Source organism: Salmo trutta, unplaced genomic scaffold (genome assembly GCF_901001165.1).
Source record: "Salmo trutta unplaced genomic scaffold, fSalTru1.1, whole genome shotgun sequence".
NCBI lineage: Eukaryota > Metazoa > Chordata > Actinopteri > Salmoniformes > Salmonidae > Salmo > Salmo trutta.
The window spans coordinates 24873-45882 of record NW_021823291.1 but is presented as its reverse complement, the minus strand read 5'-3'; the positions used below and the strand labels follow the sequence as shown (position 1 = coordinate 45882).

The window sequence follows — 21010 nt, the reverse complement described above, 5'->3', positions numbered from 1 at the left end:
GGACTAGGGTTTGGGAGAGACAGAGGACAGGGGTTATGGTTGGAAGGATAGTGTTAGGACTAGAGTTTGGGAGAGACAGAGGACAGGGGTTATGGTTGGAAGGATAGAGGACAGTGTTAGGACTAGGGTTAGGGAGAGACAGAGGACAGGGGTTATGGTTGGAAGGATAGAGGATAGTGTTAGGACTAGGGTTAGGGAGAGACAGAGGACAGGGGTTATGGTTGGAAGGATAGAGGATAGTGTTAGGACTAGGGTTAGGCAGAGACAGAGGACAGGGGTTATGGGTGGAAGGATAGAGTATAGTGTTAGGACTAGGGTTAGGGAGAGACAGAGGACAGGGTTATCGTTGGAAGGATAGTGTTAGGACTACTGTTAGGGAGAGACAGAGGACAGGGGTTATGGTTGGAAGGATAGAGGATAGTGTTAGGACTAGGGTTAGGGAGAGACAGAGGAGAGGGGTTATGGTTGGAAGGATAGTGTTAGGACTAGGGTTAGGCAGAGACAGGGGACAGGGGTTATGGGTGGAAGGATAGAGGACAGTGTTAGGACTAGGGTTAGGGAGAGACAGAGGACAGGGGTTATGGTTGGAAGGATAGTGTTAGGACTAGGGTTAGGGAGAGACAGAGGACAGGGGTTATGGTTGGAAGGATAGAGGATAGTGTTAGGACTAGGGTTAGGCAGAGACAGAGGACAGGGGTTATGGGTGGAAGGATAGAGGATAGTGTTAGGACTAGGGTTAGGGAGAGACAGAGGACAGGGGTTATGGTTGGAAGGATAGTGTTAGGACTAGGGTTAGGGAGAGACAGAGGACAGGGGTTATGGTTGGAAGGATAGAGGATAGTGTTAGGACTAGGGTTAGGGAGAGACAGAGGACAGGGTTTATGGTTGGAAGGATAGAGGATAGTGTTAGGACTAGGGTTAGGCAGGGACAGAGGACAGGGGTTATGGTTGGAAGGATAGAGGATAGTGTTAGGACTAAGGTTAGGGAGAGAGAGAGGACAGGGGTTATGGTTGGAAGGATAGAGGATAGTGTTAGGACTAGCGTTAGGGAGAGACAGAGGACAGGGGTTATGGTTGGAAGGATAGTGTTAGGACTAGGGTTGGGGAGAGACAGAGGACAGGGGTTATGGTTGGAAAGATAGTGTTAGGACTAGGGTTAGGGAGAGACAGGGGACAGGGGTTATGGTTGGAAGGATAGAGGATAGTGTTAGGACTAGGGTTAGGGAGAGACAGAGGAGAGGGGTTATGGTTGGAAGGATAGTGTTAGGACTAGGGTTAGGCAGAGACAGAGGACAGGGGTTATGGGTGGAAGGATAGAGGATAGTGTTAGGACTAGGGTTAGGGAGAGACAGAGGACAGGGGTTATGGTTGGAAGGATAGAGGATAGTGTTAGGACTAGGGTTAGGCAGAGACAGAGGACAGGGGTTATGGGTGGAAGGATAGAGGATAGTGTTAGGACTAGGGTTAGGGAGAGACAGAGGACAGGGGTTATGGTTGGAAGGATAGTGTTAGGACTAGGGTTAGGCAGAGACAGGGGACAGGGGTTATGGGTGGAAGGATAGAGGATAGTGTTAGGACTAGGGTTAGGGAGAGACAGAGGACAGGGGTTATGGTTGGAAGGATAGAGGATAGTGTTAGGACTAGGGTTAGGGAGAGACAGAGGACAGGGGTTATGGTTGGAAGGATAGTGTTAGGACTAGGGTTAGGGAGAGACAGAGGACAGGGGTTATGGTTGGAAGGATAGAGGATAGTGTTAGGACTAGGGTTAGGGAGAGACAGAGGACAGGGGTTATGGTTGGAAGGATAGAGGATAGTGTTAGGACTAGGGTTAGGGAGAGACAGAGGACAGGGGTTATGGTTGGAAGGATAGAGGATAGTGTTAGGACTAGGGTTAGGGAGAGACAGAGGACAGGGGTTATGTTTGGAAGGATAGAGGATAGTGTTAGGACTAGGGTTAGGGAGAGACAGAGGACAGGGGTTATGGTTGGAAGGATAGAGGATAGTGTTAGGACTAGGGTTAGGCAGGGACAGAGGACAGGGGTTATGGTTGGAAGGATAGAGGATAGTGTTAGGACTAGGGTTAGGGAGAGACAGAGGACAGGGGTTATGGTTGGAAGGATAGAGGATAGTGTTAGGACTAGGGTTAGGCAGGGACAGAGGACAGGGGTTATGGTTGGAAGGATAGAGGATAGTGTTAGGACTAGGGTTAGGGAGAGACAGAGGACAGGGGTTATGGGTGGAAGGATAGAGGATAGTGTTAGGACTAGGGTTAGGGAGAGACAGAGGACAGGGGTTATGGTTGGAAGGATAGAGGATAGTGTTAGGACTAGGGTTAGGGAGAGACAGAGGACAGGGGTTATGGTTGGAAGGATAGTGTTAGGACTAGAGTTTGGGAGAGACAGAGGACAGGGGTTATGGTTGGAAGGATAGAGGACAGTGTTAGGACTAGGGTTAGGGAGAGACAGAGGACAGGGGTTATGGTTGGAAGGATAGAGGATAGTGTTAGGACTAGGGTTAGGCAGGGACAGAGGACAGGGGTTATGGTTGGAAGGATAGAGGATAGTGTTAGGACTAGGGTTAGGGAGAGACAGAGGACAGGGGTTATGGTTGGAAGGATAGAGGATAGTGTTAGGACTAGGGTTAGGGAGAGACAGAGGACAGGGGTTATGGTTGGAAGGATAGAGGATAGTGTTAGGACTAGGGTTAGGGAGAGACAGAGGACAGGGGTTATGGTTGGAAGGATAGAGGATAGTGTTAGGACTAGGGTTAGGGAGAGACAGAGGACAGGGGTTATGGGTGGAAGGATAGAGGATAGTGTTAGGACTAGGGTTAGGGAGAGACAGAGGACAGGGGTTATGGTTGGAAGGATAGAGGATAGTGTTAGGACTAGGGTTAGGGAGAGACAGAGGACAGGGGTTATGGTTGGAAGGATAGTGTTAGGACTAGAGTTTGGGAGAGACAGAGGACAGGGGTTATGGTTGGAAGGATAGAGGACAGTGTTAGGACTAGGGTTAGGGAGAGACAGAGGACAGGGGTTATGGTTGGAAGGATAGAGGATAGTGTTAGGACTAGGGTTAGGCAGGGACAGAGGACAGGGGTTATGGTTGGAAGGATAGAGGATAGTGTTAGGACTAGGGTTAGGGAGAGACAGAGGACAGGGGTTATGGTTGGAAGGATAGAGGATAGTGTTAGGACTAGGGTTAGGGAGAGACAGAGGACAGGGGTTATGGTTGGAAGGATAGAGGATAGTGTTAGGACTAGGGTTAGGGAGAGACAGAGGACAGGGGTTATGGTTGGAAGGATAGTGTTAGGACTAGGGTTAGGGAGAGACAGAGGACAGGGGTTATGGTTGGAAGGATAGATGATAGTGTTAGGACTAGGGTTAGGGAGAGACAGAAGACAGGGGTTATGGGTGGAAGGATAAAGGATAGTGTTAGGACTAGGGTTAGGGAGAGACAGAGGACAGGGGTTATGGTTGGAAGGATAGAGGATAGTGTTAGGACTAGGGTTAGGGAGAGACAGAGGACAGGGGTTATGGTTGGAAGGATAGAGGATAGTGTTAGGACTAGGGTTAGGGAGAGACAGAGGACAGGGGTTATGGTTGGAAGGATAGTGTTAGGACTAGGGTTAGGGAGAGACAGAGGACAGGGGTTATGGTTGGAAGGATAGATGATAGTGTTAGGACTAGGGTTAGGGAGAGACAGAAGACAGGGGTTATGGGTGGAAGGATAAAGGATAGTGTTAGGACTAGGGTTAGGGAGAGACAGAGGACAGGGGTTTTGGTTGGAAGGATAGAGGATAGTGTTAGGACTAGGGTTAGGCAGGGACAGAGGACAGGGGTTATGGTTGGAAGGATAGTGTTAGGACTAGGGTTAGGGAGAGACAGAGGACACGGGTTATGGGTGGAAGGATAGAGGATAGTGTTAGGACTAGGGTTAGGGAGAGACAGAGGACAGGGGTTATGGTTGGAAGGATGATAGTGTTAGGACTAGGGTTAGGGAGAGACAGAGGACAGGGGTTATGGGTGGAAGGATAGAGGACAGTGTTAGGACTAGGGTTAGGCAGAGACAGAGGACAGGGAGGATTGTGTGTGAGAAGGGGCCAATAACAAACACTGTGAATGAAGAAAGGAAAGGCCACAGGGTCATGTAAAACCACTATAGAAGTCCCATGGATTATTATGCTCTGGTTTGGATGTAGTGATTAGCATGATCACCTAGCAGCTGATTGGCTGAGGAAGTGGTGAGGTTGAACTGCTGTTCCATGTACTTCCCTAGGAAGGTAGCGAAGCCTGCAACCACAGCGATCTCCATACAAGCAGCCAGCGAGATGCAGGTAAACACAGGGTTGGAGAGGAGGTGCTTGGTCACCTTGGGGATGACTGTAATGAAACGGTGTACATCACAACATAATATCTTGTATGTATACATTAACACCAGTCTGTTTATTAAGAACAGGCAAGCAGACCTCTCCCCTGACCAACACCGCTGCCATTATCATAGTATTCTATGACAGTAGATCTCACCTCTCATGTGCTCACAACAGGTGAGTCCACTATTGGCCTGGAAGCCATGGATCACCCCGTTAGTGGGCTTGTTCCCCTCGTAATCCCTGGACGGGGAGGGGGGTAACACGGCCTGTTCACTCTCCCCCCCAATGTCCACATCGTGCTCATTCAGGGACTGGGGGAAGCCGAACATGAAGAGGGAGGAGATGAAGAGTAAGGCACCGCAGAGCAAGAAGCCCCCCCACCACGCACCAATCCACCTGGGATCGTCAGGGCCGATGTCCAGCTTACCTGGCAACACAGGTAGAAAACACAGCACCTGGTTAAACACAGATAACACAGTCAGGATACCAGGTTAAACACATATAACAGTCAGGATACCAGGTTAAACACAGTCAGGATACCAGGTTAAACACACATAACACAGTCAGTATACCAGGTTAAACACATATAACAGTCAGGATACCAGGTTAAACACATATAACAGTCAGGATACCAGGTTAAACACATATAACACAGTCAGGATACCAGGTTAAACACAGTCAGGATACCAGGTTAAACACACATAACACAGTCAGGATACCAGGTTAAACACATATAACAGTCAGGATACCAGGTTAAACACATATAACACAGTCAGGATGCCAGGTGTCATGACGTTGGCCTCTTTGGGTACAGGAAGGACAGTTGACCCCCTCCCCTTTGTACCATCCCCCAACCTACCTTCCCCCCAACCCAGGCCCTGTGTGAAAGGGTTGTAAAAACTCTAAGAGGAGTTTTTACACATGTTTCATAGAGAGACAAAGGAAATTCTTCCAACTCATAGAATTGGAGAACCGAGCGACGTGTGTTCTGGAGAAGATATGGAAGATTGGTGAAGACTCCAGCTACGAACTGATCCGCTTGGTACAATTTTGTGATACTCAGAAGAGACAATATAGCCATATTACCACAAAACTGTTTATATAATAGCCTCAGCGATGAGACTGGCATCATAATGGTTGTATAAAATGTATTAATAAGGATAAAGCTATTTGTAATACATTGAGATGCTATGTACTGATGTTAATGTGATAGAATTGTATTTCTGTAACCAAGTCTAACTCAGTCATAGGCACGTCCCCAGGGACACATACAGGACCAGGCGTCATTTGACAAGCCTGTTCTATGGGCACTATAAAACACCCCCTGATTTACATTTCTAGAGACCAGGCCTACACTCCATTGCGAGTTGGCTCATTAGGTTTTATCATCCAAGTACTCTACTGAAAGTGAACCATACCACGTGGTTAACTTTTAGACTATCGATATCGACAGAATAAGAACAAGTCTTTGATATTAATTATTAGTCTGCAGCTAAGTAAATTATATCATCGAACGCGAAGACCAACAACATCCATTCTATGACGACATTAATGAATGTCGCTCTGAAAGATCCATTCTAACCGAGAGAGAGAGAGAACGCGGACAGAACTCCCCATCAGAACAAAACTCTCCAACAAGAATCCCGACGACACATGAGCGTAAATATATATTGATTGCAATTGTTCCCGAATGAGTGAGCCTTCAATTGTCAATTGTTAATATTAATGAACTCTGTGTAACTTCTCAGCTTACCGTTTATGACCCATTGTCTAACAGACCAGCCATGCTTGTTAGCCATTAGGGCACATTACTATACCAATCCTTTGTGACGATAATTACTGTTTGTATGTTTTCTGTTAATTGCTTAGTGTAGTAAATAAATGATTTTAAGACAATTGATGTATGGATGATTTTAGTAAAGACTGGGTTCGTGCAGATACAACAATTTACGACGTTTGGGAATGAGACTGGACGCGAGGTAAAATACACCATTCAAACCAGAAGATAATCGGCCTATATTATAATATAGGAAAGTTATATTAGGAAAATTATAACTTTGTAATCTGAATATTTTTCTTGGTGCCCCGATCTCCTAGTTAATTACATTTAAACGATTAATCAGTTTAATCGCGTGATAATAATTACAGGGAGTTAATTGTTAAACCTATCTTCAGTTTAATGGTACCCAAAGACACGACACAGGTTAAACACATATAACACAGTCAGGATACCAGGTTAAACACATATAACACAGTCAGGATACCCGGTTAAACACATATAACACAGTCAGGATACCAGGTTAAACACATATAACACAGTAGGGATACCAGGTTAAACACATATAACACAGTCAGGATGCCAGGTTAAACACATATAACACAGTCAGGATACCAGGTTAAACACATATAACACAGTCAGGATACCAGGTTAAACACATATAACACAGTCAGGATTCCAGGTTAAACACATATAACACAGTCAGGATACCAGGTTAAACACATATAACACAGTCAGGATGCCAGGTTAAACACATATAACACAGTCAGGATACCAGGTTAAACACATATAAAACAGTCAGGATGCCAGGTTAAACACATATAACACAGTCAGGATACCAGGTTAAACACATATAACACAGTCAGGATACCAGGTTAAACACATATAACACAGTCAGGATACCAGGTAAAACACATATAACACAGTCAGGATTCCAGGTTAAACACATATAACAGAGTCAGGATACCAGGTTAAATACATATAACACAGTCAGGATACCAGGTTAAACACATATAACACAGTCAGGATACCAGGTTAAACACAGTCAGGATACCAAGTTAAACACATATAACACAGTCAGGATACCAGGTTAAACACACATAACACAGTCAGGATACCAGGTTAAACACATATAACACAGTAGGGATACCAGGTTAAACACATATAACACAGTAGGGATACCAAGTTAAACACAGTCAGGATACCAGGTTAAACACATATAACACAGTCAGGATGCCTGGTTAAACACATATAACACAGTCAGCATACCAGGTTAAACACATATAACACAGTAGGGATACCAAGTTAAACACATATAACACAGTCAGGATACCAGGTTAAACACATATAACACAGTCAGGATACCAGGTTAAACACATATAACACAGTAGGGATACCAGGTTAAACACATATAACACAGTAGGGATACCAGGTTAAAAACAGTCAGGATACCAGGTTAAACACATATAACACAGTCAGGATGCCAGGTTAAACACATATAACAAAGTCAGGATACCAGGTTAAACACATATAACACAGTCAGGATACCAGGTTAAACACATATAACACAGTCAGGATACCAGGTTAAACACAGTCAGGATACCAAGTTAAACACATATAACACAGTCAGGATACCAGATTAAACACACATAACACAGTCAGGATACCAGGTTAAACACATATAACACAGTAGGGATACCAGGTTAAACACATATAACACAGTAGGGATACCAAGTTAAACACAGTCAGGATACCAGGTTAAACACATATAACACAGTCAGGATGCCAGGTTAAACACATATAACACAGTCAGCATACCAGGTTAAACACATATAACACAGTAGGGATACCAGGTTAAACACATATAACACAGTCAGGATACCAGGTTAAACACATATAACACAGTCAGGATACCAGGTTAAACACATATAACACAGTAGGGATACCAGGTTAAACACATATAACACAGTAGGGATACCAGGTTAAACACAGTCAGGATACCAGGTTAAACGCATATAACACAGTCAGGATGCCAGGTTAAACACATATAACACAGTCAGGATACCAGGTTAAACACATATAACACAGTCAGGATACCAGGTTAAACACATATAACACAGTCAGGATACCAGGTTAAACACATATAACACAGTAGGGATACCAGGTTAAACACAGTCAGGATACCAGGTTAAACACAGTCAGGATACCAGGTTAAACACAGTCAGGATACCAGGTTAAACACATATAACACAGTCAGGATACCAGGTTAAACACATATAACACAGTAGGGATACCAGGTTAAACACATATAACACAGTCAGGATACCAGGTTAAACACATATAACACAGTAGGGATACCAGGTTAAACACATATAACACAGTCAGGATACCAGGTTAAACACACATAACACAGTCAGGATACCAGGTTAAACACATATAACACAGTCAGGATACCAGGTTAAACACATATAACACAGTAGGGATACCAGGTTAAACACAGTCAGGATACCAGGTTAAACACATATAACACAGTCAGGATACCAGGTTAAACACACATAACACAGTCAGGATACCAGGTTAAACACATATAACACAGTCAGGATACCAGGTTAAACACATATAACACAGTAGGGATACCAGGTTAAACACATATAACACAGTCAGGATACCAGGTTAAACACTCATAACATAGTCAGGATACCAGGTTAAACACAGTCAGGATACCAAGTTAAACACATTAACACAGTCAGGATACCAGGTTAAACACATATAACACAGTCAGGATACCAGGTTAAACACATATAACACAGTAGGGATACCAGGTTAAACACATATAACACAGTAGGGATACCAGGTTAAACACAGTCAGGATACCAGGTTAAACACATATAACACAGTCAGGATGCCAGGTTAAACACATATAACACAGTCAGGATACCAGGTTAAACACATATAACACAGTCAGGATACCAGGTTAAACACATATAACACAGTCAGGATACCAGGTTAAACACATATAACACAGTAGGGATACCAGGTTAAACACAGTCAGGATACCAGGTTAAACACAGTCAGGATACCAGGTTAAACACAGTCAGGATACCAGGTTAAACACAGTCAGGATACCAGGTTAAACACATATAACACAGTCAGGATACCAGGTTAAACACATATAACACAGTCAGGATACCAGGTTAAACACACATAACACAGTCAGGATACCAGGTTAAACACATATAACACAGTCAGGATACCAGGTTAAACACATATAACACAGTAGGGATACCAGGTTAAACACATATAACACAGTCAGGATACCAGGTTAAACACTCATAACATAGTCAGGATACCAGGTTAAACACAGTCAGGATACCAAGTTAAACACATTAACACAGTCAGGATACCAGGTTAAACACATATAACACAGTCAGGATACCAGGTTAAACACATATAACACAGTAGGGATACCAGGTTAAACACATATAACACAGTAGGGATACCAGGTTAAACACAGTCAGGATACCAGGTTAAACACATATAACACAGTCAGGATGCCAGGTTAAACACATATAACACAGTCAGGATACCAGGTTAAACACATATAACACAGTCAGGATACCAGGTTAAACACATATAACACAGTCAGGATACCAGGTTAAACACATATAACACAGTAGGGATACCAGGTTAAACACAGTCAGGATACCAGGTTAAACACAGTCAGGATACCAGGTTAAACACAGTCAGGATACCAGGTTAAACACAGTCAGGATACCAGGTTAAACACATATAACACAGTCAGGATACCAGGTTAAACACATATAACACAGTAGGGATACCAGGTTAAACACATATAACACAGTCAGGATACCAGGTTAAACACATATAACACAGTAGGGATACCAGGTTAAACACATATAACACAGTCAGGATACCAGGTTAAACACACATAACACAGTCAGGATACCAGGTTAAACACATATAACACAGTCAGGATACCAGGTTAAACACATATAACACAGTCAGGATACCAGGTTAAACACATATAACACAGTAAGGATCCCAGGTTAAACACATATAACACAGTCAGGATACCAGGTTAAACACTCATAACACAGTCAGGATACCAGGTTAAACACAGTCAGGATACCAAGTTAAACACATATAACACAGTCAGGATACCAGGTTAAACACTCATAACACAGTCAGGATACCAGGTTAAACACAGTCAGGATACCAAGTTAAACACATATAACACAGTCAGGATACCAGGTTAAAAGCACATAACACAGTCAGGATACCAGGTTAAACACATATAACACAGTCAGGATGCCAGGTTAAACACATATAACACAGTCAGGATACCAGGTTAAACACACATAACACAGTCAGGATACCAGGTTAAACACATATAACACAGTCAGGATACCAGGTTAAACACATATAACACAGTAGGGATACAAGGTTAAACACAGTTGGGATACCAGGTTAAACACATATAACACAGTCAGGATACCAGGTTAAACACACATAACACAGTCAGGATACCAGGTAAAACACATATAACACAGTCAGGATTCCAGGTTAAACACATATAACACAGTCAGGATACCAGGTTAAACACATATAACACAGTCAGGATACCAGGTTAAACACATATAACACAGTCAGGATACCAGGTTAAACACATATAACACAGTCAGGATACCAGGTTAAACACATATAACACAGTCAGGATACCAGGTTAAACACATATAACACAGTCAGGATACCAGGCTAAACACATATAACACAGTCAGGATACCAGGTTAAACACATATAACACAGTCAGGATACCAGGTTAAACACATATAACACAGTCAGGATACCAGGCTAAACACATATAACACAGTCAGGATACCAGGTTAAACACAGTCGGGATACCAGGTTAAACACATATAACACAGTCAGTATACCAGGTTAAACACATATAACACAGTCAGGATACCTTGTTAAACACAGTCAAGATACCTATAAAACTACAGACCTGTACAGCAGGATTATATATATACAGCAGAGACTCCAGGGGGAACTAAGATTATATATATATACAGCAGAGACTCCAGGGGAACTAAGATTATATATATACAGCAGAGACTCTAGGGGGAACTAAGATTATATATATACAGCAGAGACTCCAGGGGGAACTAAGATTATATATATACAGCAGAGACTCTAGGGGGAACTAAGATTATAGATATACAGCAGAGACTCTAGGGGGAACTAAGATTATATATATACAGCAGAGACTCTAGGGGGAACTAAGATTATATATATACAGCAGAGACTCTAGGGGGAACTAAGATTACATATATACAGCAGAGACTCTAGGGGGAACTAAGATTATATATATACAGCAGAGACTCCAGGGGGAACTAAGATTACATATATACAGCAGAGACTCTAGTGGGAACTAAGATTATATATATACAGCAGAGACTCTAGGGGGAACTAAGATTATATATATACAGCAGAGACTCCAGGGGGAACTAAGATTATATATATACAGCAGAGACTCTAGGGGGAACTAAGATTATATATATACAGCAGAGACTCCAGGAGGAACTAAGATTATATATATACAGCAGAGACTCCAGGGGGAACTAAGATTATATATATACAGCAGAGACTCCAGGGGGAACTACGATTATATATATACAGCAGAGACTCTAGGGGGAACTAAGATTATATATATATACAGCAGAGACTCCATAGGGAACTAAGATTATATATATACAGCAGAGACTCCAGGAGGAACTAAGATTATATATATACAGCAGAGACTCCAGGAGGAACTAAGATTATATATATACAGCAGAGACTCTAGGGGGAACTAAGATTATATATATACAGCAGAGACTCCAGGGGAACTAAGATTATATATATACAGCAGAGACTCTAGGGGAACTAAGATTATATTTATACACTAGAGACTCTAGGGGGAACTAAGATTATATATATACAGCAGAGACTCCAGGGGGAACTAAGATTATATATATACAGCAGAGACTCTAGGGGAACTAAGATTATATTTATACAGCAGAGACTCCAGGAGGAACACTGTTTTTGTCACACAGCAGTAGAAACCAAGGAAAAGAGAGACACAGTGCTACATATGGTGGACAATGCCGCCAGAAGTTTAGAGGTGGAGAAGTTGTGGTGTGTATTGCACCATATTGTTGTCTGAATGGGAGACATACCAAGTAAGCTATGCTTGCATGTGTGTTAAACATGTTCTTACACAGGGATCACTTCCATATACTTCAAATGATCAATACGTTGCAGTACAATGCCACATTACTGTATTAAAGACATGGTTAGGCTTGGGATCAATTCCAACTCAATTCCAGTCAATATTAGGAAGTACACTGAAATTCCTATTCCAATTCTATTCAATACTTTTCAATTAGGAACATTTGGAATTTGGTCTCCTTTTTGAATTGACTGGAATTGACACCAACTCTGGACACATTACTAGGTAATGGGTACTGACTTGTGTCGATGAAGACAGCGTCCACATAGACTTTGGTGCAGAGGGATCCTAATATGAAGCCACAGGCTGGGCCAAACACCAACGTGGAAAATACTATACCTGAAGAGAAACACACACAGGACACTTTCAAAATAACATCCAACAACGTCAGAAAGACACTTTAATAATAACATCCACAACATCAGAAAGACACTTTAATAACAACATCCACAACGTCAGAAAGACACTTTAATAACAACATCCACAACATCAAAAAGACACTTTAATAATAACATCCACAACGTCAGAAAGACACTAATAATAACATCCACAACATCAAAAAGACACTTTAATAATAACATCCACAACGTCAAAAAGACACTTTAATAACAACATCCACAACGTCAGAAAGACACTTTAATAACAACATCCACAACGTCAGAAAGACACTTTAATAACAACATCCACAACGTCAGAAAGACACTTTAATAACAACATCCACAACATCAAAAAGACACTTTAATAATAACATCCACAACATCAGAAAGACACTTTAATAATAACATCCACAACGTCAAAAAGACACTTTAATAACAACATCCACAACGTCAGAAAGACACTTTAATAATAACATCCACAACGTCAGAAAGACACTAATAATAACATCCACAACGTCAGAAAGACACTTTATTAATAACATCCACAACATCAGAAAGACACTTTAATAACAACATCCACAACGTCAGAAAGACACTTTAATAATAACATCCACAACGTCAGAAAGACACTTTAATAATAACATCCACAACGTCAGAAAGACACTTTAATAATAACATCCACAACGTCAAAAAGACACTTTAATAATAACATCCACAACATCAAAAAGACACTTTAATAACAACATCCACAACATCAAAAAGACACTAATAATAACATCCACAACGTCAAAAAGACACTTTAATAACAACATCCACAACGTCACAAAGACACTTTAATAACAACATCCACAACGTCAGAAAGACACTTTAATAACAACATCCACAACGTCAGAAAGACACTTTAATAACAACATCCACAACGTCAGAAAGACACTTTAATAACAACATCCACAACGTCAGAAAGACACTTTAATAACAACATCCACAACGTCAGAAAGACACTTTAATAACAACATCCACAACATCAAAAAGACACTTTAATAACAACATCCACAACATCAAAAAGACACTTTAATAATAACATCCACAACTGTCACTGTTGTCAAAAGGAGAGGACCAAGGTGCAGCGTGTGTCTCGTTCCACATTTTTATTTAATCCATGAAACTATGCAATACATAAAATAACTGAATAGAACCAAACAACAATCCGTGACGCAGAGGAGAAACAAAACTACTCAAAAATAATCACCCACAAAACCCAGGAAGAAAAACCCCTACTTAAGTATGATCTCCAATTAGAGACAACGAGGACCAGCTGCCTCCAATTGGAGATCATCCCAAACAAACCAACATAGAAATACAAAAACTAGAACCCAAGAACATAGAAATAGAAAACATAGAAAAACACAAAACACCCCCCTGTCACGCCCTGACCTACTCTACCATTGAAAATAACCTCTTACTATGGTCAGGACGTGACAACAACGTCAAAAAGACACTTTAATAATAACATCCACAACTTCAAAAAGACACTAATAATAACATCCACAACATCAAAAAGACACTTTCCATTGTTAAGGACACGTTTAGACAGATTTAAAGACAAAAGTAACCTTTCATTACTTTCCAGTGAAATCAGAAAAATATACGTTCCCTGTTTTTATACATTTGGACGACTGTATGTGCAAATATTTCCTTAGAGCTGCAATATGTCACTTTTTGGTGAGACCCGACCAAATGCACAGAATTGTGAGTTATAGATCCGTCATTCGCATTGAAAGCAAGTCTAAGAAGCGGTAGATCTGTTCTATGTGCGCTATTTCTATGCTTCCTGTTCTGAAGTGTAGTTTTTGTATCTTTTACTTGTGGTTTTGGACACCAGCTTCAAACAGATGAAAATACAACATTCTTGGTTGTGTAAAATATATTTCTCAGCGGTTTAGATGGCACAGTGATTCTCTACACCAGACCTGCTTGTTTTGTCACATTAACTGAAATTAGATGAACTATTAGAATTTTAGCAACCAGGAAATGGCAGAGTGATTTCTACATAGAGCATCTTCAAAAGTTAGTTATTTTAAGAAATATAAATATTTTCAGTTCTAAGTCTAAGCCACAAGAGGGCGGAAGTACCCTGCACATCTCTCTGACCAGGACCCTGCACATCTCTCTGACCAGGACCCTGCACATCTCTCTGACCAGGACCCTGCACATCTCTCTGACCAGGACCCTGCACATCTCTCTGACCAGGACCCTGTACATCTCTCTAACCAGGACCCTGCACATCTCTCTGACCAGGACCCTGCACATCTCTCTGACCAGGAGCCTGTAAACCCTTAACACGATGCCATGACCCTGCACATCTCTCTGACCAGGACCCTGCACATCTCTCTGACCAGGACCCTGTAAACCCTTAACACGATGCCATGACCCTGCACATCTCTCTGACCAGGACCCTGTACATCTCTCTGACCAGGACCCTGCACATCTCTCTGACCAGGACCCTGCACATCTCTCTGACCAGGACCCTGCACATCTCTCTGACCAGGACCCTGCACATCTCTCTGACCAGGACCCTGCACATCTCTCTGACCAGGACCCTGCACATCTCTCTGACCAGGACCCTGCACATCTCTCTGACCAGGACCCTGTACATCTCTCTAACCAGGACCCTGCACATCTCTCTGACCAGGACCCTGCACATCTCTCTGACCAGGACCCTGTAAACCCTTAACACGATGCCATGACCCTGCACATCTCTCTGACCAGGACCCTGTAAACCCTTAACACGATGCCATGACCCTGCACATCTCTCTGACCAGGACCCTGTACATCTCTCTGACCAGGACCCTGCACATCTCTCTGACCAGGACCCTGCACATCTCTCTGACCAGGACCCTGTAGTGTATCATCAGAACCCTGTCAGCTCAGCATCAAGATGAGAGGGGCCATTGAAAAGGGCCATTGAGGCAGACTGGGTTTATGGCAGGATACAGAGAGAGGCTGGGTAGCAGTGGGTACAGGCTGGGTACAGGACAGAGAGAGGCTGGGTAGCAGTGGGTACAGGCTGGGTACAGGACAGAGAGAGGCTGGGTAGCAGTGGGTACAGGCTGGGTACAGGACAGAGAGAGGCTGGGTAGCAGTGGGTACAGGCTGGGCACAGGACAGAGAGAGGCTGGGTAGCAGTGGGTACAGGCTGGGTACAGGACAGAGAGAGGCTGGGTAGCAGTGGGTACAGGCTGGGTACAGGACAGAGAGAGGCTGGGTAGCAGTGGGTACAGGCTGGGTACAGGACAGAGAGAGGCTGGGTAGCAGCGGGTACAGGCTGGGTACAGGACAGAGAGAGGCTGGGTAGCAGTGGGTACAGGACAGAGAGAGACTGCTACATGGGGGATGGGCTAGCTGTAGACCACTGTATTGTGATACATGGGGGATGGGCTAGCTGTAGACCACTGTATTGTGATACATGGGGGATGGGCTAGCTGTAGGCCACTGTATTGTGATACATGGGGGATGGGCTAGCTGTAGACCACTGTATTGTGATACATGGGGGATGGGCTAGCTGTAGACCACTGTATTGTGATACATGGGGGATGGGCTAGCTGTAGGCCACTGTATTGTGATACATGGGGGATGGGCTAGCTGTAGACCACTGTATTGTGATACATGGGGGATGGGCTAGCTGTAGACCACTGTATTGTGATACATGGGGGATGGGCTAGCTGTAGACCACTGTATTGTGATACATGGGGGATGGGCTAGCTGTAGACCACTGTATTGTGATACATGGGGGATGGGCTAGCTGTAGACCACTGTATTGTGATACATGGGGGATGGGCTAGCTGTAGACCACTGTATTGTGATACATGGGGGATGGGCTAGCTGTGATACATAGGGGTGGTCACGAAAGTGCTCTGGGAGGTGTTTAGGGGTTTTCGTTGGTGCGACTACGGTGGAAAGTCCAGACCAGTTCTCCCCCGTGCGCATCCCCTCTGAATATGCCGATTTGGCTCTCGCCTTCTGTAAGAAGAGGGCGACTCAATTACCACCCCATTGACGTGGGGATTGTGCGATAACTCTCCTGGCAGACGCAGCACTTCCCAGGAGTCACGCGTATCCCCTGTCACAGGAGGGGACGGTGGCTATGGAGACATATGTCTCCGAATCCCTGGGGCAGGGGTACATTTGGCCCTCCACTTCACCTGCCTCCTCGAGTTTCTTTTTTGTGAAGAAGAAGGATGGAGGTCTGCGCCCGTGTATTGACAATCGAGGTATCAACCAGATCACTGTTAGGTACAGTTACCCGCTACCTCTCATAGCTTATGCAATTGAGTCAATGCACGGGGCACGCTTCTTCACCAAATTGGATCTCAGGAGCGCTTACAACCTGGTGCGTATCCGGGAGGGAGACGAGTGGAAGACGGCTTTCAGTACCACCTCAGGGCACTATGAGTACCTCGTCATGCCGTACGGGTTGATAAATGCTCCATCAGTCTTCCAGGCCTTTGTAGACGAGATTTTCCGGGACCTGCACGGGCAGGGTGTAGTGGTGCATATTGATGACATCCTGATATACTCTGCTACACGCGTCGAGCATGTGTCCCTGCTGTGCAGGGTGCTTGGTCAACTGTTGGAGCATGACCTGTACGTCAAGGCTGAGAAATGTCTGTTCTTCCAACAGTCCGTCTCCTTCTTAGGGTATCGCCTTTCCACGTCAGGAGTGGAGATGGAGAGTGACCGCATTTCAGCCGTGCGTAATTGGCCGACTCCCACCACGGTAAAGGAAGTGCAGCGGTTTCTAGGGTTTGCCAACTACTACCAGAGGTTTATCCGGGGTTTTGGTCAGGTAGCAGCTCCCATTACCTCACTGCTGAAGGGGGGACCGGTGCGTTTGCAGTGGTCGGCTGAGGCAGACAGGGCTTTTTGTCCCTTGAAGGATCTGTTTACCTCGGCTCCCGTGCTGGCCCATCCGGATCCCTCTTTGGCGTTCATAGTGGAGGTGGACGTGTCCGAGGCTGGGATAGGAGCCGTGCTCTCTCAGCGCTCTGGTACGCCACCGAAGCTCCGCCCCTGTGCCTTCTTCTCGAGGAAGCTCAGCCCGGCGGAGCGAAACTATGATGTGGGGGACAAGGAGCTGTTGGCTGTCGTCAAGGCCTTGGAGGCGTGGAGACATTGGCTTGAGGGGGCTAGACACCCTTTTCTCATCTGGACTGACCACCGCAATCTGGAATACATACGGGCGGTGAGGAGACTGAACCCTCACCAGGCAAGGTGGGCCATGTTTTTTACCCGTTTTGTTTTCACCTTGTCCTACAGACCAGGTTCCCAGAACGCGAAGGCAGATAGATGCACTGTCCCGGATGTATGGCACAGAGGAGTGGCCCATGGATCACACACCCATACTCCCGGCCTCCTGCCTGGTGGCACCGGTCGTGTGGGAGCTGGACGCGGACATCGAGCGGGCGTTACGTACAGAGCCCGCTCCCCTCCAGTGTCCAGCTGGGCGTCTGTACGTTCCGTCTGCTGTCTGCGACCGTTTGATCTATTGGGTCCACACGTCACCCTCCTCTGGTCATCCAGGCATCGGTAGGACGGTGCGCTGTCTTAGTGGGAAGTACTGGTGGTCCACTTTGGCTAAGGACGTGAGCGTTTATGTTTCCTACTGCTCGGTGTGCGCCCAATGCAAGGCCCCTAGGCACCTGCCCAGAGGGAAGTTACAACCCTTACCCGTTCCACAACAGCCTTGGTCGCACCTGTTGGTGGATTTCCTGACCGATCTTCCTCCCTCACAGGGTAACACCATGATCCTGGTCGATGTGGACCGGTTTTCTAAGTCCTGCCGTCTCCTCCCTTTGCCTGGTCTCCCTACGGCCCTAGAGACTGCGGAGGCCCTGTTTACACACATCTTCCGGCACTATGGGGTGCCTGAGGACATAGTATCTGATCGAGGTCCCCAGTTCACGTCAAGGGTCTGGAGGGCGTTCATGGAACATCTGGGGGTCTCGGTCAGCCTTACCTCGGGTTTTCACCCCGAGAGTAACGGGCAGGTGGAGAGAGTGAACCAGGATGTGGGTAGGTTTCTGCGGTCTTATTGCTAGGCCCGGCAGGGGGAGTGGGCAGCGTTTGTGCCCTGGGTAGAGATGGCCCAGAACTCGCTCCGCCACTCCTCCACTAACCTTTCCCCCTTCCAGTGCATACTGGGGTACCAGCCAGTTCTGGCACCTTGGTATCAGACCAAGATCGAGGCTCCTGCGGTGGACGACTAGTTTAGGCGTGCTGAGGAGACATGGGACGCCGCTCATGTGCACCTTCAGCGGGCCGTGAGGCGCCAGAAAACCAGCGCAGATCGCCACCGCAGTGGTGGGTCTGGCTCTTGACCCGAAACCTGCCCCTCCGCCTGCCCTGCCGGAAGCTGGGCCCGCAGTTTGTGGGGCCATTCAAAGTCCTGAGGAGACTGAACGAGGTTTGGTATAGGTTACAGCTTCCCCCGATTACCGTATTAACCCCTCGTTCCATGTGTCTCCTCAGGCTAGTGGTGGCTGGTCCACTCCAGGAGTCTGAGGTGCGGGATGTTTCTCCGCCCCCTCTGGACATCGAGGGGGCCCCGGCGTATGCAGTTCGATCCATACTGGATTCGAGGCGTCGGGCGAGGGGTCTTCAGTACTTCGTGGAGTGGGAGGGGTACGGTCCAGACGAGAGATGCTGGGTGCCGGTGGAGGACGTGTTAGACCCGTCGATGCTGCGGGAGTTCCACCGTCTCCATCCGGATCGCCCTGCGCCTCACCCTCCTGGGTCGTCCCCGAGGCCGGTGTCGTCGCGCTGCTGGAGCCGCGAGTCACGGGGGGGTACTGTCACGACTTCCGCCGAAGTCGGTCCCTCTCCTTATTCGGGAGGTGTTCGACGGGTGAAGTCACCGGTCTTCTAGCCATCGCCGATCCACCTTTCATTTTCCATTTGTTTTGTCTTTGTTTTCTACACACCTGGTTTCATTCCCCAATTACATGTTCATGTATTTAACCCTCTGTTTCCCCCATGTTTTTGTGTGTGATTGTTTCTATGTTCATTCGGTACGTTATGGCTGGTTTTCAACGGGTGCTGTTTTCACCCGTGCGTAATTGATTACCGTTTATTGTTGGTCAAGTGTATTGTTACCTTGTGCCTTTATTTTGAGTAAAGTATGTTGCTCACTCATTCTGCTCTCCTGCGCCTGACTTCATGCACCAGCTACACCCACCAACTGACACCTACACTGTGAATGTTTAAATTATATATTCAATATAGACAAGAAACATACAATAATAAGTTTATCTATTGTTGTGACTTAGATGAAGATCAGATCAAATTTGATGACCAATTTATGCAGAAATCCAGGTAATTCCAAATGGTTCACATACTTTTTCTTGCCACTGTATGTTGTTTGTTGTTGAACACTGAAAGCTGAACGAGAGACCTCGGTTTATAGTGTTTTTTAATAAGTTGACAGTGTTTCCTAGTAAACTTTGTTTTTATATATTTGTATTTATTTTGGATCCTTCGGGTCTGTTGGGCTTAGTTCCTGTGTGCGCTGCTGTCAAACATACACAAGCTACAGGGGAACCCACACCCGCCTACTTTTTCCATTTTCTTCCACCCCAGTAGCAGGACGCCGCTCTGGTCTGGTGGAAGTGTCGCCGCCGTGTTGGCTCTCCACAGCCGACTGGCCGGTGCTCGGCAGGGACCCATCCCTGAAGGGGTCTCCTCCTTCCCTGGAGAACGGAGCTGTTCTCGACCCAACCAACCAGCCATGGAGATACGTCACTCGCCGTGGAGGTCGAAGAAAGCATCCTCTGGCAACGGGAGTCTCCTTGGAGATGTTGAGCCCGGACCTGCCTAGAAAGCCAGCGTCCCGGAGTCGCCTCTTCACTGTTGACGTTGAGACTGGTGTTTTGCGGGTACTATTTAATGAAGCTGCCAGTTGAGGACTTGTGAGGCGTCTGTTTCTCAAACTAGACAATCTAATGTACTTATACTCTTGCTCAGTTGTGCACAGGGGCCTCACACTCCTCTTTCTATTCTGGTTAGAGACAGGTTGCACTGTTCTGTAAAGGGAGTTGTACACAGTGCTGTACGAGATCTTAAGTTTCTTGCCAATTTCTCGCATGGAATAGCCTTCATTTCTCAGAACAAGAATACACTGACAAGTTTCAGAAGAAA

General features: G+C 45.3%; 1 protein-coding gene across 1 annotated transcript in view; it reads right to left on the bottom strand.

The window, feature by feature from the left end:
• Positions 1–4216: 4216 nt before the first annotated feature.
• The window catches only part of LOC115190071 (solute carrier organic anion transporter family member 3A1-like), a gene marked incomplete at both ends in the record, with an annotated part of 31338 nt that continues 14544 nt past the window's right edge, over positions 4217–21010 (bottom strand). Inside the window, 3 exons of the mRNA XM_029748549.1 lie at positions 4217–4381; positions 4526–4798; positions 12681–12779. Of these exons, the coding sequence (XP_029604409.1) occupies positions 4217–4381; positions 4526–4798; positions 12681–12779 (537 nt within the window). The remainder of the gene's footprint in view (positions 4382–4525; positions 4799–12680; positions 12780–21010) is intronic.